The sequence below is a fragment of the Scyliorhinus torazame genome, chromosome 5 (assembly GCF_047496885.1).
Source record: "Scyliorhinus torazame isolate Kashiwa2021f chromosome 5, sScyTor2.1, whole genome shotgun sequence".
Taxonomy (NCBI): domain Eukaryota; kingdom Metazoa; phylum Chordata; class Chondrichthyes; order Carcharhiniformes; family Scyliorhinidae; genus Scyliorhinus; species Scyliorhinus torazame.
In genome coordinates this window covers 143,831,452-143,848,836 of record NC_092711.1, presented here as the reverse complement: position 1 = coordinate 143,848,836, position 17,385 = coordinate 143,831,452, and the positions used below count along the sequence as shown (strand labels likewise).

Sequence of the window (17,385 nt, the reverse complement as noted above, 5' to 3'; positions counted from 1 at the left end):
CCTGGGACCCTAGTGCTGTGAAGTCATAGTGCTATCCACTTGTGCTACCGTGCTGCCCTTGTTATTGAATATGGACCAGTCCACTGACTCCAAGCAGTCGCGTTGCATCGACCTTCTGTTGCATCAACCTTCTTAACCGGATTCTCCTGCTAAGTTTCTGCTTGTAGGACTTCCAATTGCGGTGATGCGGAGCTAAGCCGCACATTTCGGCAGCTCCCGCTATAACGGACTTTTGGGCTCTCCGGAGGAGCCCCAACGGAATTTGTTTTGGACTAAATCCCGTGTGGGAAGGTGAAGTAAGGTCCCCCTTCCGGCGTATGGAGGGGATTAGCAGTGAACGACCAAAAAACAAGCTCTGGAGCAGCGGCAGAAACGAGGGGGGAAAATCAAGATGGCGGAGGTCGGAGATCGAGCAGCATGGGGGCCGGACCAGCAGGAGTTTCTCAGGCGCTGCATGGAGGAGCTTAAAAAGGAGGCGCTGGCGCCAATGCTGTTGGCGATCAAGGGACTGAAGGAGACCCAGAAGGCCCAGGCCGTAGAGCTCAGAGAGGTGAAGGACAAAACTAACGAGAACGAGGACGAGATCTTGGGCCTGGCGGTGAAGATGGAGGCGCACGAGGCGCTGCACAAGAGGTGGGCCGAGAGACTCGAGGTCCTGGAGAACAGGTCGAGGAGGAAGAATCTCCAGATTCTGTGTCTCCCCGAAGGAGTGGAGGGGGCTGATGCCGGGGCGTATGTGAGCACGATGCTCCATTCGCTGGTGGGTGCAGAGGCTTTTCCGAGCCCCCTGGAGCTAGAAGGGGCTCACTGGGTCCTGGCGAGGAGACACAAGGCTGGCGAGCCGCCAAGGGCGATAGTGGCGAGGTTCCATCGCTTCGCAGACAGAGAGAGTGTCCTGAGATGGGCCAAGAAGGAGCGGAGCAGCAGATGGGAGAACGCGGTGATCCGAGTATACCAGGACTGGAGCGCGGAGGTGGCAAAGAGGACAGCTGGCTTCAACCGGGCCAAGGTGGTGCTGCATAAAAAAAGGGTGAGATTCGGAATGCTGCAGCTAGGGCGACTGTGGGTCACTTATCAGGACCGACACCACTATTTTGAAACGCCAGAAGAGGCTTGGACCTTTATCCAAACGGAAAAATTGGACTCGAACTGAGGGACTGTGGATGTGGGGGAGATGTTGACTATACAGGGTTGTAAATATGGGTAAAGAATGTTTCACGGGTGGGACGATGGATAGGGATGGGGGAAGAGTTCTTGATGGGGGGACAATGAGGAATGTGGGTGTCGGTGCTGGAGGGAGGTGAGACTCGGGGATGGGGGAATTTGGATAAGGCCGCAACAGGAGCTGCGCCACAGGGGGCGGGGCTGGCTCAGGAAAGCGATGGCTTTTTCCCGCGTTAGGGAGGGGGGGGGATGGAGGAGCGTAAGGAGGAGGACGGATTTGCACACGGGGGGGGTCAACGGGAAGGCGGGGGAAGCCGGGGTCAGCAGGAGGCAGTGGGCCGGTTAAGAGGGCCCGAGTGTTCACGCACTTAAAGGGACTGAAGGCAGACGTGGTCATGCTTCAGGAGACACATCTGAAGGTGGCAGATCAGGTCAGGTTAAGGAAGGGATGGGTAGGACAGGTGTTCCATTCGGGGCTGGATGCGAAGAATAGAGAGGTGGCAATACTGGTGGGGAAGGAGGTGTTGTTTGAGGTCAAGAACATAGTAGCGGACAATGGAGGCCGATATGTGATGGTGAGCGGTAGGTTGCAGGGGACGGGGGTGGTATTGGTAAATGTATACGCCCCGGATTGGGACGATGCTGGATTCATGAAACGGATGTTGGGCCGTATTCCGGACTTGGAGGTAGGAAGCTTGATAATGGGTGGGGATTTCAACACGGTGTTGGACCCAGCACTGGATCGCTCCAGATCTCGGACCGGAAAGAGGCCGGCTGCAGCCAAGGTGCTCAGGGGGTTTATGGATCAGATGGGGGGAGTAGATCCGTGGAGATTTGCCAGGCCTTTGGCCAGAGAATTTTCTTTTTTCTCCCATGTACACAAGGCCTACTCCCGGATAGATTTTTTTGTTCTGGGCAGGGCATTGATCCCGAAAGTGGAGGGAATGGAGTGTTCGACCATAGCCATTTCAGACCACGCCCCGCACTGGGTGGAACTGGAGCTGGGGGAGGAGAGGGACCAACGCCCGCTGTGGCGGTTGGATGTGGGACTGCTGGCAGACGAGGAAGTGTGCGGAAGTGCATAAAAAGGTATCTGGAGGCCAACGACAACGGGGAGGTGCAGGTGGGAGTAGTACGGGAGGCGCTGAAGGCGGTGGTCAGGGGAGAGGTAATCTCCATCAGGGCTCATAGGGAGAAGAGAGAGGGCAGGGAAAGGGAGAGGTTAGTGGGGGAGATCTTAAGAGTGGACAGGAGATATGCAGAGGCCCCTGATGAGGGACTACTCAGGGAGAGACGAAGTCTCCAGACGGAGTTCGACCTGTTGACCACAGGGAAGGCAGAGGCACAGTGGAGGAAAGCACAGGGGGCGATGTATGAGTATGGGGAGAAGGCGAGCCGGATGCTGGCACATCAGCTCCGTAAGATGGCAGCGAGGGAAATAGGTGGAGTCAAGGATGGAAAGGGAACTACGGTGCGGAGTGCGGTGAAAGTGAATGAGGCATTCAAGGCCTTCTAAGAGGACCTGTATAGGTCCCAGCCCCCAGGGGGAAAAGAGGGGATGCGACGATTCTTGGACCAGCTGGGGTTCCCGAGGGTGGAGGAGCAGGTGGCTGGTTTGGGGGCGCCAATTGGGATGGAGGAGCTGGTTAAAGGACTGGGGAACATTCAGGCAGGGAAGGCCCCGGGACCGGATGGGTTCCCGGTGGAGTTCTATAGGAAGTATGTAGACCTGTTAGCCCCGTTGCTGGTAAGGACCTTCAATGAGGCAAGGGAGGGGGGACCCTGCCCCCGACAATGTCGGAGGCGACGATCTCTTTGATCCTGAAGCGGGATAAGGACCCACTGCAATGCGGGTCGTATAGGCCGATCTCGCTCCTCAATGGAGGTGCTAAGTTGCTAGCAAAAATGTTGGCTACGAGGATTGAGGACTGTGTCCCGGGGGTGATTCACGAGGACCAGACGGGATTTGTAAAGGGCAGGCAGTTAAATACCAATGTGCGGAGGCTCCTAAATGTGATAATGATGCCATCGGTGGAGGGAGAGGCGGAGATAGTGGCAGCTATGGACGCGGAGAAGGCCTTTGACCGAGTAGAGTGGGAGTATCTCTGGGAAGTGCTGCGGAGATTTGGGGCGGGGTTTATCAGTTGGGTTAAGCTCCTATGCAGAGCCCTGGTGGCGAGTGTGGTTACGAATCGGTGGAGGTCGGAGTATTTTCGGCTGTATCGAGGGACGAGGCAGGGGTGCCCCATGTCCCCCCTGTTGTTTGCATTAGCAATTGAACCTTTGGCCGTGGTATTAAGGGAGTCCATGAAATGGAGGGGGGTGGTTCGAGGGGGAGAGGAGCATCGAGTGTCGCTGTACGCAGACGACCTGTTGCTGTATGTGGCGTACCCAGTGGAGGGGATGGTGGAGGTCATGCAGATCCTAAGGGAGTTTGGGGACTTCTCGGTCTACAAGCTCAATGTAGGGAAGAGTGAGCTCTTTGTGGTGCATTCGGGGGATCAGGGAAGAGGGATAGACGACCTACCGTTGAGGAGGGCGGAAAGGAGCTTTCGATACTTGGGGATCCAGGTAGCTAGGAGCTGGGGGACCCTGCACAAACTTAATTTGACGCGGCTGGTGGAGCAGATGGAGGAGGACTTTAAACGGTGGGACATGTTGCCACTCTCGCTAGAGGGCAGGGTACAGTCGATTAAAATGGTGGTCCTCCCGAGGTTTCGTTTTGTATTCCAATGCCTTCCAATTGTGATCACCAAGGCCTTTTTTAAGAGGGTAGGCAGGAGCATTATTGGTTTTGTGGGGACGAGTAAGACCCCGAGGGTAAGGAGGGGGTTCCTGGAGCGTAGTAGAGATAGAGTAGGGCTGGCGTGGCCGAATCTGGGTGGCTACTACTGGGCAGCCAACGTGGCAATGATCCGTAAGTGGGTGATGGAGGGAGAGGGGGCGGCATGGAAGAGGCTGGAGATGGCGTCCTGCAAAGGAACGAGCCTGGGGGCGATGGTGACGGCACCGCTGCCGCTCTCGCCGACAAGGTACACCACGAGTCCGGTGGTGGCGGCAACGCTAAAGATCAGGGGGCAGTGGAGATGGTACAGGGGTGCGATGGGAGCCTCGGTGTGGTCCCCGATCAGAGATAACCATCGGTTTGTCCCAAGAAGGATGGACGGGGGGGTTTCAGAGCTGGCATCGGGCAGAGATTAGAAGAATGGGGGACCTGTTCATCGATGGGACGTTTGCGAGCTTATGGGCGCCGGAGAAGTTTGGACTACCCCCGGGAAACGCTTTCAGGTGCATGCAAGTGAGGGCGTTTGTGAGGCGGCAGGTGAGGGAATTCCCGCTGCTCCCGGCACAGGGGATTCAAGACAGGGTGATTTTGGGCGTATGGGTCAGAGAAGGCAAGGTGTCGGCGATATACCAGGAGATGAAAGAAGAGGGGGAGGCTTTGGTAGAGGAGCTGAAGGGTAAATGGGAAGAGGAGCTGGGGGAGGAGATTGAGGAGCGTCTGTGGGCTGAAGCCCTAAGTAGGGTTAATTCCTCTTCCTCGTGTGCCAGGCTTAGCCTAATACAATTTAAGGTTGTTCACAGAGCGCACATGATGGGGGCGAGGCTGAGTAGGTTCTTTGGGGTGGAGGACAGTTGTGGGGGGTGCTCAGGAAGCCCGGCGAATCATGTCCATATGTTTTGGTCGTGCCCGGCACTGGATGGGTTCTGGAGGGGAGTTGCGAGAACTATATCCAAGGTGGTGAAAGTCCAGGTCGAGCCAATTTGGGGGCTAGCATTATTTGGAGTAGCGGATGAGCCGGGAGTGCAGGAGGCGAAAGAGGCCGGCATTCTGGCCTTTGCGTCCCTGGTAGCCCAGCGGAGGATCTTGTTAGTGTGGAAAGATGCGAAGCCCCCAGTGTGGAAGCCTGGATAAATTACAAGGCAGGGTTTATCAAGTTGGAGAGGATAAAGTTTGCCTTGAGAGGGTCTGCGCAGGGGTTCTTCAGGCGGTGGCAACCGTTCCTAGACTATCTCGCGGAGCGTTAGATGGAGTTCGGTCAGCAGCAGCAACCCGGGGGGGGGGATATCTTTCTTGCGGGGGGGGGGGGGGGGGAAGAGGGGGGAAGGTTTTTTTTTCTGGGGGGTATCTGAGCAAGAAAATACATAAAGGATCCGGAAAACTGATATGTACGGGAGGAATCCAATGTACAAGGTTCTGTATCATATTGACTTGCCATGTTTATGTCTTGCTATGCGAGCTTTCTTTTCTTTTTGTTACAGGGGGGGGTTTGTTTGTATGGTTGAAAATGTTGTTTATAAATTCTTAATAAATTTTTTTTTTTAAAGTTTCTGCTTGTATGCCGGGAGAAGGAGCACCGTCTTGTGGTCCGATTGCAGTCAGGGGACGGATCATCAGGCGCCCTTGATGTTTGTGTAGCAGTGGTCAAGGATGTTGGGACAGGAGATGTGTTGGTAGAATTTTGGCAGTACACTCGAGGTTGGCCTGGTTGAAGTCTCCGGCCACGATGAACAGGGCCTCCGGGTATTCTGCTTCATTGTTATTTATAGCGGTTACAATTCATCAAGCGGCATCTTCACTTCCGCCTGGGGTGGGATGTAGACCGCCGTGATGATGGCAGAAGTGAGCTCCGTGGAAGGTAGTATGGACGGCACTTCACAGTCGGGTATTCCAGGTCCGGGGAGCAGTAGTTCGCCAGGGTCACCACGTCCGAGCACCAGGAGTTGGCGAGGAGACAAACACTTTCACCCACTCCAGGTTCAGTCCTGGATGTGATTAACAGCAGGAATAACAGCAGAATCTAACCCGACATCACTTGTGAACCCTTTGGTGTCTCAGCATGTTGGACGACAGAGTGAATCCCTCCCCACAGTGAGAGCAGGTGAATGGCTTCTTTCCAGTGTGAACTCGCTGGTGTCTCCGCAATGTGGATGATGTTTGAAACCTCTTTGTGCAGAGAGAGCAGCTGAACGGTCTCTCCTCGGTGTGAATGCGCTGGTGGGACATCAGTAGCCAAGAGCTTTTGAAACCCCTCCTGCAGTCAGAGCATTTAAAGGGCCTGCTCTTGGTGTGAGTGACATTGTGGCTACGCAGGCCGGATAATTGAGTGAATCCCTTATCACACACAGAGCAGATGTACGGCCTCTCCCCCGTGTGAACTCGCTGGTGTCTCTGCAGGCTGGATAATTGAGTGAATCCCTTATCACACACAGTGCAGATGTACGGCCTCTCCCCGGTGTGAACTCGCTGGTGTGTCTGCAGGTGGTGTAACCGAGTGAATCCCATATCACACACAGTGCAGATGAATGGCCTCTCCCCGGTGTGAACTCTTTCGTGTCTCCGCAGTCTGCCAATGTTAGTGAATCCCTTTTCACACTGAGAGCAGGTGAAAGGTCTCTCTCCAGTGTGAACTCGTTCGTGTCTCCGCAGTCTGCCAATGTCAATGAATCCCTTTTCACACTGAGAGCAGGTGAAAGGCCTCTCTCCAGTGTGAACTCGCTGGTGTGTCTGCAGGTTGGATAACTGAGTGAATCCCTTCCCACAGTCAGAGCAGGTGAACGGTCTCTCCCCAGTGTGAACTCGTTCGTGTCTCCGTAGGCTGTAAAAGTCAGTGAATCCCTTTTCACAGTGAGAGCAGGTGAACGGCCTCTCTCCAGTGTGACTGTGTTGATGCCTTGCCAGCTCGTGTGGGGCTGTGAATCCCTTCCCACAATCCTCACATTTCCATGGTTTCTCCATGGTCCGGGTGATCTTGCGTCTCACCACGTTGGACGATCAGTTGAAGCCTCGTCCACACACAGAACACCTGTACAGTCTCTCCCTGCTGTGAATGGTGAAGTATTTTTTCAGGCTGTGTCACTGGTTAAAGCTCTTTGCACAGTCAGTGCTCTGTAACAGTCTCACACGGGTGTGTATGTGTGTCTCAGTGCTTTTCCAGACACACTGTTGTTTAAAATCTCGTGAAGCAGACAGAATAGACAAACATTTCTCCTTCTAGATTCTAAGGCCGATGATCCCAAGAATTGAGTGACTCAGTCAGTTCTTGACGTGATATTTAGTTTGAGATATCGGCCCAAACTCCTCTCGTTCGAACTGCCTGCAAACAAATTTGACAATAATAATCATTGTCAGTACAGGATAGAAACTCAGAACAGACAATTCTAGTTTCTATCGAACATTCTTTCCTCTCTCTTTCAATGAAATGCTCCAAATTTCAATCCCACACACTCTCCCTCCATTCTCACTCTGCTGTATCTAATATTCACCCTCCCAATTCTCCTGAAGGTGCTGATTCAGGCTGATTGACAGATTCACGCTCACTGCTTCCTGTCCTGGACACAGAGACCTGAAAATATTCATGCAGGCTGCCACATAGATATATGTCGATATTACTGGATGGAAAACGTGTGTAATATACAGACACTTACTTTCTCTCCCAATTTTCCTGAAGGTGCTGATCAACAAATCTAAACTCACTAAAATCTGTACAAGAACATAAGAACTAGAAGCAGTTGTAGGCCATCTGGCCCCTCGAGCCTGCTCCACCATTCAATGAGATCATGACTGATCTTTTGTGGACTCAGCTCCACTTTCCGGCCCGAACACCATAACCCTTAATCCCTTTATTCTTCAAAAAACTATCTATCTTTATCTTAAAAACATTTAATGAAGGAGCCTCTACTGCTTCACTGGGCAAGGAATTCCATAGATTCACAACCCTTTGGGTGAAGAAGTTCCCCCTAAACTCAGTCCTAAATCTACTTCCCCTTATTTTGAGGGTATGCCCCCTAGTTCTGCTTTCACCCGCCAGTGGAAACAACCTGCCCGCATCTATCCTATCTACTCCCTTCATAATTTTATATGTTTCTATAAGATTCCCCCCTCATCCTTCTAAATTCCAACGAGTACAGTCCCAGTCTACTCAACCTCTCCTCGTAATCCAACCCCTTCAGCTTTGGGATTAACCTAGTGAATCTCCTCTGCACCCCCTCCAGTGCCAGTACGTTCTTTCTCAAGTAAGGAGACCAAGTCTCAACACAATACTCCAGGTGTGGTCTCACTAACACCTTATACAATTGCAGCATACCCTCCCTAGTCTTAAACTCCATCCCTCTAGCAATGAAGGACAAAATTCCATTTGCCTTCTTAATCACCTGTTGCACCTGTAAACCAACTTTTTGCGACTCATGCACTAGCACACCCAGGTCTCTCTGCATAGCAGCATGTTTTAATATTTTATCATTTAAATAATAATCCCTTTTGCTTTTATTCCTACCAAAATGGATAACCTCACATTTGTCAACATTGTATTCCATCTGCCAGACCCTAGCCCATTAATTTAGCCTATCCAAATCACTCTGCATACTTCCAGTATCCTCTGCACTTTTTGCTTTACCACTTATCTTAGTGTCGTCTGCAAACTTGGACACATTGCCCTTGGTCCCCAACTCCAAATTATCTATGTAAATTGTGAACAGTTGTGGGCCCAACACTGATCCCTGAGGGACACCACTAGTTACTGATTTCCAACCAGAGAAACACCCATTAATCCCCACTCTTTGCTTTCTATTAATTAACCAATCCTCTATCCATGCTACTACTTTCCCCTTAATGCCATGCATCTTTATCTTATGCAGCAACCTTTTGTGTGGCACCTTGTCAAAGGCTTTCTGGAAATCCAGATATACCACATCCATTGGCTCCCCGTTATCTACCGCACTGGTAAAGTCCTCAAAAAATTCCACTAAATTAGTTAGGCACGACCTGCCCTTTATGAACCCATGCTGCGTCTGCCCAATGGGACAATTTCCATCCAGATGCCTCGCTATTTCTTCCTTGATGATAGATTCCAGCATCTTCCCTACTACCGAAGTTAAGCTCACTGGCCTATAATTACCCGCTTTCTGCCTACCTCCTTTTTTAAACAGTGGTGTCACGTTTGCGAATTTCCAATCCGCCAGGACCACCCCAGAGTCTTGTGAATTTTGGTAAATTATCACTAGTGCATTTGCAATTTCCCTAGCCATCTCTTTTAGCACTCTGGGATGCATTCCATCAGGGCCAGGAGACTGGTCTACCTTTAGCCCCATTAGCTTTCCCATCACTACCTCCTTGGTGATAAAAATCCTCTCAAGGTCCTCACCTGTCATAGCCTCATTTCCATCAGTCACTGGCATGTTATTTGTGTGTTCCACTGTGAAGACCGAACCAAAAAACCTGTTCAGTTCCTCAGCCATTTCCTCATCTCCCATTATTAAATCTCGCTTCTCATCATCGAAAGGACCAATATTTACCTTAGCCACTCTTTTGATTTATATAAGAGTAGAGAATCTCCATATAAGTACATTTACTGATTAGAGATGGGGAAATTCTGAGGAAGAATTTTATTTAGTCATGGAGTGGTCATGACAGGGAACTCACTGCCCACAAGGGTTGTGGAAGTTATTGAGATGATTCATAATTTAAAATAAAATAGGATGGTCACTTGAAGAAAATAAACTTGCAGGGGAACAGGGATATCGAGGGGGAATGGGACTGACTGGATTGCTGTACAGAGAGTCAGCATTGACTTGAGTTCCCAAATGGATTCTGTCAGTGCTGTAATGACTGTATGACTGGAAATATATAATGTAGGTACAGTACTATATTACAAAACTAGAAATAACAATACATGGATGTTATTACAGAACCATCAATAATATCTACAATACATACCATATAACAACACGAGACATATCTCTGTCCGACATTAAATTTTTAAAAATTAATTTACGGGATGTGGACAATGCTGGTCAGGCCAGCATTTATTGCCCATCCGCAGTTGCCCTTCCGAAGTAGTGGTGAGCTGCCTTCTTGAACTGCTGCAGCCCTTGAGGTGTAGGTACATCCCCGGTGCTGGTTTTTTTTTTTTTATAAATTGTTTTTTATAAATTTAAAGTACCCAATTCATTTTTTTTCCAAATAAGGGGCAATTTAGTGTGGCCAATCCACCTACCCTGCACATCTTTGGGTTGTGGGGGCGAAACCCACGCAAACACGGATTTGCGCAAGTGAAGGAGACACAGCCGGAGTGAGACATATCCAGAGTGGGAATTTGGAACTTGGTAATTTGGTGCAGTGAGGTAATTCGGTGCATAGTGGGAGAAGGTGCTTGTTCCCTATTGTTTTGTTCTCTCTCTTTCTTCTGGCCTGTAAATGTAAATCTGCAGGGAGAGAACCAGAGAGCATCTGAGACCCTGGGAAGGTCAGTAAGTGATTTTTATTCATTTTAACTTTTATTACCTTTTCAAATTGTGTGTGTGGGGGCAAAACTGAAATGACATCACAGAAAGCTGTGACCTGATTGGCTGGTTGGGAATCTACACGAAATTTAAAAAATTAAGCATTGATAAACTAATTAAACATAATTACTTAATTATAATTTAGAGGGGTATCTAAGCCAGAGATCGGAGAGTACTGTATTTAGCTTTCACATTTATAGTAGAAATCTAGTGCTAGGAAACATATAGTTAACAATAACTTTTTTCTTTAAAACTTTTAAATTTACTTTACTAATTAATTGATGCAATGTCAATTAGAGGGGTGCAGTGCTCTGACTGTGAATGTGGCAGGTCCGGGAGGCTTCTAGCATCCCGGATGGCTTCATCTGCAGAAAATGCACCCAACTGGAGCTCTCACAGGCCGCATGGTTCGGTTGGAGCATCAGTTGGATGCACTTAGGAGCATACAGGTGGCGGAAAGCGTCATAGATAGCAGTTATATAAATGTGGTCACACTCAAGGTGCAGGCAGATAAATGGGTGACCACCAGAAAGGGTAGGCAGTCAGTGCAGGAATCCCCTGTGGTTGTCCCCCTCTCGAACAGGTATACCCCTTTGGATACTGTCGGGGGGGGATAGCCGATCAGGGGAAAACAGCAGCAGCCAGAGCAGTGGCACCACGGCTGGCTCTGATGCTCAGAAGGGAGTGTCAAAGCGCAGAAGAGCAATACTCATAGGGGACTCTATAGTCAGGGGCACAGATAGGTGCTTCTGTGGACATGAAAGAGACTCCAGGATGGTATGTTGCCTCCCTGGTGCCAGGGTCCAGGATGTCTCCGAACGGGTAGCGGGCATCCTGAAGGGGGAAGGCAAACAGGCAGAGGTCGTTGTACATATTGGTACTAACGACATAGGCAGGAAGGGGCATGAGGTCCTGCAGCAGGAGTTCAGGGAGCTGGGCAAAAGTTAAAAGACAGGACCTCTCGGGTTGTAATCTCGGGATTACTCCCTGTGCCACGTGTCAGTGAAGCTAGAAATAGGAAGATAGAGCAGCTAAACACGTGGCTAAACAGCTGGTGTAGGAGGGATGGTTTCCGTTATCTGGACCACTGGGAGTTCATCCGGGGTCGGTGTGACCTGTATAAGAAGGACGGGTTGCATCTAAACTGGAGAGGCATAAATATCCTGGCCACAAGGTTTGCCAGTGTCGCACGGGAGGGTTTAAACTAGTATGGCAGGGGGGTGGGCACGGGAGCAATAGGTCAGAAGGTGAGAGCATTGAGGGAGAACTAGGGAATAGGGCCAGTATGGCTCTGAGGCAGAGCAGACAGGGAGAAGTTGCTGAACACAGTGGTGGCCTGAAGTGCATATGTTTTAATGCAAGAAGTATTACGGGTAAGGCAGATGAACTTAGACTTGGATTAATACTTGGAACTATGATGTTGTTGCCATTACAGAGACCTGGTTGAGGGAAGGGCAGGATTGGCAGCTAAGCATTCCAGGATTTAGATGTTTCAGGCGGGATAGAGGGGGATGTAAAAGGAGTTGCGCTACTGGTGAGGGAGAATATCACAGCTGTACTACGGGAGGACATCTCAGAGGGCAGTGAGGCTATATGGGTAGAGATCAGGAATAAAAAGGGTACAGTCACAATGTTGGGGGTTTACTACAGGCCTCCCAACAGCCAGTGGGAGATAGAGGAGCAGAGAGGTAGACAGATTTTGGAAAAGAGTAAAAACAACAGGGTTGTTGTGATGGGAGACTTCAACTTCCCCAAAATTGACTGGGACTCACTTAGTTCCAGGGGCTTAGACGGGGCAGAGTTTGTAAGGAGCATCCAGGAGGGCTTCTTAAAAGAATATGTAGACAGTCCAACTAGGGAAGGGGCTGTACTGGACCTGGTATTGGGGAATGAGCCCGGCCAGGTGGTAGACGTTTCAGTAGCGGAGCATTTTGGGAACAGTGACCACAATTCAGTAAGTTTTAAAGTGCTGGTGGACAAGGATAAGAGTGGTCCTAGGGTGAATGTGCTAAATTGGGGGAAGACTAATTATAACAATATTAAGCGGGAACTGAAGAACCTAGATTGGGGGCGGATGTTTGAGGGTAAATCAACATCTGACATGTGGGAGGCTTTCAAGTGTCAGTTGAAAGGAATTCAGGACCGGCATGTTCCTGTGAGGAAGAAGGATAAATACAGCAATTTTCGGGAACCTTGGTTGACGAGAGATATTGTAGGCCTCGGCAAAAAGAAAAAGGAGGCATTTGTCAGGGCTAAAAGGCTGGGAACAGACAAAGCCTGTGTGGAATATAAGGAAAGTAGGATGGAACTTAAGCAAGGAGTCAGGTGGGCTAGAAGGGGTCACGAAAAGTCATTGGCAAATAGGGTTAAGGAAAATCCCAAGGCTTTTTACACGTACATAAAAAGCAAGAGGGTAGCCATGGAAAGGGTTGGCCCACTGAAGGATAGGCAAGGGAATCTATGTGTGGAGCCAGAGGAAATGGGCGAGGTACTAAATGAATACTTTGCATCAGTATTCACCAAAGAGAAGGAATTGGTGGATGTTGAGTCTGGAGAAGGGTGTGTAGATAGCCTGGGTCACATTGAGATCCAAAAAGACGAGGTGTTGGGCATCTTGAGAAATATTAAGGTAGATAAGTCCCCAGGGCCTGATGGGATCAACCGCAGAATACTGAAGGAGGTTAGAGAGGAAATTGCTGAGGCCTTGACAGAAATCTTTGGATCCTCACTGTCTTCAGGTGATGTCCCGGAGGACTGGAGAATAGCCAATGTTGTTCCTTTGTTTAAGAAGGGTAGCAAGGATAATCCAGGGAACTACAGGCCAGTGAGCCTCATGTCAGTGGTAGGGAAATTACTGGAGAGAATTCTTCGAGACAGGATCTACTCCCGTTTGGAAGCAAATGGACGTATTAGTGAGAGGCAGCATGGTTTTATGAAAGGGAGGTCGTGTCTCACTAACTTGATAGAGTTTTTCGAAGAGGTCACAAAGATGATTGATGCAGGTAGGGCAGTGGATGTTGTCTATATGGACTTCAGTAAGGCCTTTGACAAGGTCCCTCATGGTAGACTAGTACAAAAGGTGAAGTCACACGGGATCAGGGGTGAGCTGGCAAGGTGGATACAGAACTGGCTAGGTCATAGAAGGCAGAGAGTAACAATGGAAGGATGCTTTTCTAATTGGAGGGCTGTGACTAGTGGTGTTCATCAGGGATCAGTGCTGGGACCTTTGCTGTTTGTAGTATATGTAAATGATTTTGAGGAAAATGTAACTGGTCTGATTAGTACGTTTGCAGACGACACAAAGGTTGGTGAAATTGCGGATAGCGATGAGGACTGTCAGAGGATACAGTAGGATTTAGATTGTTTGGAGACTTGGGCGGAGAGATGGCAGATGGAGTTTAATCCGGACAAATGTGAGGTAATGCATTTTGGAAGGTCTAATGCAGGTAGGGAATATACAGTGAATGGTAGAACCCTCAAGAGTATTGAAAGTCAGAGAGATCTAGGTGTACAGGTCCACAGGTCACTGAAAGGGGTAACACAGGTGGAGAAGTTAGTCAAGAAGGCATAAGGCATACTTGCCTTCATTGGCCGGGGCATTGAGTATAAGGATTGGCAAGTCATGTTGCAGCTGTATAGAACCTTAGTTAGGCCACACTTGGAGTATAGTGTTCAATTCTGGTCGCCACACTACCAGAAGGACGTGGAGGCTTTAGAGAGGGTGCAGAAGAGATTTACCAGAATGTTGACTGGTATGGAGGGCATTAGCTATGAGGAGCGGTTGAATAAACTCGGTTTGTTCTCACTGGAACGACGGAGGTTGCGGGGCGACCTGATAGAGGTCTACAAAATTATGAGGGGCATAGACAGAGTGGATAGTCAGAGGCTTTTCCCCAGGGTAGAGGGTCAATTACTAGGGGGCATAGGTTTAAGGTGTGAGGGGCAAGGTTTAGAGTAGATGTACGAGGCAAGCTTTTTTACACAGAGGGTAGTGGGTGCCTGGGACTCGCTGCCGGAGGAGGTGGTGGAAGCAGGGACGATAGTGACATTTAAGGGGCATCTTGACAAATATATGAATAGGATGGGAATAGAGGGATACGGACCCAGGAAGTAGAAGATTCTAGTTTAGTCGGGCAGCATGGTCGGCACAGGCTTGGAGGGCCGAAGGGCCTATTCCTGTGCTGTACTTTTCTTTGTTCTTGTTCTTTGAGAGTGTGCAAACTACACACGGACAGTGACCCAGAGTCGGGATCGAACCTGGAACCTCGGCGCCGTGAGGCAGCAGCGCTAACCACTGCTCCACCATGCTGCCCTACATCCCTGTGCTGTTAGGGAGGGAATTCCAGGATGTTGTCCCAGGGACAGTGAAGGAACGGCAATATATTTCCAAGTCAGGGTGGTGTCTAACTTGGAAACGAACCTCCAGGTGGTGGGGTTCCCAGGAATCTGCTGCTCTTGTCCTTCTAGATGGTAGTGGTTGTGGGTTTGCAAGGTGCTGTCTGAGGAACCTTTATGAGTTACTGCAGTATATCTTGTAGATGGTATACACAGCTGCTACTGTTTGTCGGTGGTGGACGGTTTGAATGTTTGTGGAAGGCGACGCAATCAATCAGGCGGCTTTGTCCTGGATAGTGTTGAGCTTCTGGAGTGTTGTTGGAGCTGCACTCATCCAGCAAAGTGGAGCGTATTCCATTACACTCCTGACTTGTGCTGGTAGACAAGCTTTGGGCATCAGGTGGTGTTACTCGCCGTAGGATTCCCAGCCTTTGACCTGCCCTGGGAGCTACAGTATTAATACGACTAGTCCAGTTCAGTTTTTGATCAATGGTAACCCCCAGGATGTTGGTTGTGGGGGATTCAGCAATGAAAATGCCACTCAATGCCAAGGGGTGGTGGTTAGATCCTCTCTTGTAGGAGATGGTCATTGCCTGGCACTTGTGTAGCACGAATGTACCTTGCCACTTATTAGGCCAAGCTTGGATATTGTCCAGGTCTTACTGAATTTGGACATGGACTGCTTCATTATCTGAGGAGTTGAGAATGGTGCTGACCATTGTGCAGTCATCGACAAACATCACTGTGCAGTCATCGACAAACATCATCACTTTTCACCTTATGATGGAAGGGAGATCATTGATGAAGCAGCTGAAGATGGTTGGGCCGAGAAAACTGTCCTGAGCAACTCCTGCAGTGAAGTCCTGGAGCTGAGATGATTGACCTCCAATCACCACAACCATCTTCCTTAGTGCCAGGTATGACTCCAACCAGTGGAGAGTTATCCCGATTCCCATTGACTCCAGTTTAGCTAGGGCTCCTTGATGCCATACTCAGTCAAATGCTGCCTTGATGTCAAGGGGAGTCACTCTCGCCTCACTTCTAGCATTCAGCTCTTTCGTCCAAGTTTGAACCAAGGCTGTAATGAGGTCAGGAGCTGAGTGACCCTGGCGGAACCCAAACTGAGCGTCCGGGAGCAGGTTATTGCAGAACAAGTGCCACTTAATAGGGCCTTTGATGACTCCTTCCATCACTTTGCTGATGATAGACAGTAGACCCACAGAGAAGTAATTGGCTGAGTTGGATTTGCCCTGCTTACTGTCCCCTTAAATGTCAGCCATCTCCTGGGGAAATCAGCCCTTTAATTGTGAACATTAGGAAAGAGACCATCCTTTTAGCCAGACAAATAAATGTGTCAAGCTGAGGGAGCAAAGGATGTCAATGTCTTTAAGAGAGAGAGAGAGAGAGAGACCTGGGCCAAGCTTTGCAGAGTCTGCACCCTCCCTGGATTCACTTTTTTTTCTTCAGTTGCTGCAAGTGACCAATTGAAGGTGAGAATGAGAAAAGAAATGGAAAGAGGGAGAAAAGAAAGTGTTTTACTCACAGATGTTGGAGACAGGAGTCTGTGTGCAGCTCAAGCTCATTCAGGGTTAGAGGAACAACAGCTTTCCCCGGCAGAAACCTCCATGTCCAGCTTCCGCATTGAGACAATGGGGGAGCTCTGATTGGCGGAGAAACAGAGTCCTTCCGGTCCTCCTATCTTCCCATTGGGCACAAGTCAGCGGTAAAGTCAGCGGGATTGAGCTCACCCTGCACATGCGCAGATTTCCCTCTCCCCGAGACATGCGCAGTCCTGGGTTGGGGGAGGGGCTTCTCGCTCTGGCCGGAGCTGTCAGCTGGTTGCCTGGAAACCGTCTCGACGATGTGCTGGGGGAAGATGGACCTCCGGGGGGGGGGGGGGGGGGGGGATCGGCACCCTGGGTGGTGGCCGCGCGCCGGGCTTGTGCGCTCAAATGCAGTGACGCCACTGCGGAACGGATTTATTCCTATTGGCTGGTTTAGAGGACGAGCTCCTTTGTGATGTCATAATGTGGAGGTTCGACAATGAGTGTCAGACGAAAACTTCCTCCTCTGGGCAACATCTGGGAGCAAATCAATGTCTCCCCCTTTCATAAGTTATAAGATATAGGAGCAGAATTAGGCCATTTGGCCCAACCAGTTTGCTCTGCCATTCTATCATGGCTGTGCTCATCCTGGCTTTAATTCCACCGTACTGCCAGTTCTCCATTACCCTTCAACCCATTAAAAATCTGTCTTCTCTAAATCTGGATTTAGCCCTTTACATAAATTGTGTGACATTCATGGAAGTTTGCCAACTGGAGCGTTATTCTCAGTTAAATTCAGCCCTCAGCTCCATCGCTGTCTGTCATTGACATGAGCAACAGAGAGACAGAAAGGTGCCCGAGGCTCAAATGGGAAGTCAAACCTTGTGACTCGAAACCAACACCTCAACATTTGTCAGTCAAATCCATGTTATTTATACTGGGGTTTTTATTATTACATTTAGGCACTGGAGGCAAAGGATGGGGGCTTTAAAGGGTAGCTTTAACTTTCTAACTTTGTATTGTCTATAGTATCAGCCGTGGCTAAGTGGGCAGTTTTCTC

The 17,385-nt window shown here is 49.7% G+C and overlaps 1 protein-coding gene across 2 annotated transcripts; it reads right to left on the bottom strand.

The window, feature by feature from the left end:
- Positions 1-5,275: 5,275 nt before the first annotated feature.
- Positions 5,276-16,414, bottom strand: LOC140422707 (uncharacterized). Of its 2 annotated transcripts, none has more exons than XM_072507667.1 (2): positions 16,325-16,414; positions 5,276-7,262 (listed from the first exon to the last, which is right to left on the bottom strand). In XM_072507667.1, exon 2 carries the CDS (start codon positions 6,902-6,904, stop codon positions 5,978-5,980), a length of 927 nt encoding a protein of 308 aa, XP_072363768.1. In that variant the 5' UTR covers positions 6,905-7,262; positions 16,325-16,414; the 3' UTR covers positions 5,276-5,977. The 2 variants fall into 2 exon arrangements, with proteins under 2 accessions (XP_072363768.1, XP_072363767.1); XM_072507666.1 differs by lacking the exon at positions 16,325-16,414 and adding an exon at positions 14,968-15,143.
- Positions 16,415-17,385: the final 971 nt, after the last annotated feature.

Excerpts from the sequence above, each read along its gene's own strand:
- LOC140422707 (XM_072507667.1), bottom strand. The coding sequence starts at position 6,904 with ATGGAGAAACCATGGAAATGTGAGGATTGTGGGAAGGGATTCACAGCC.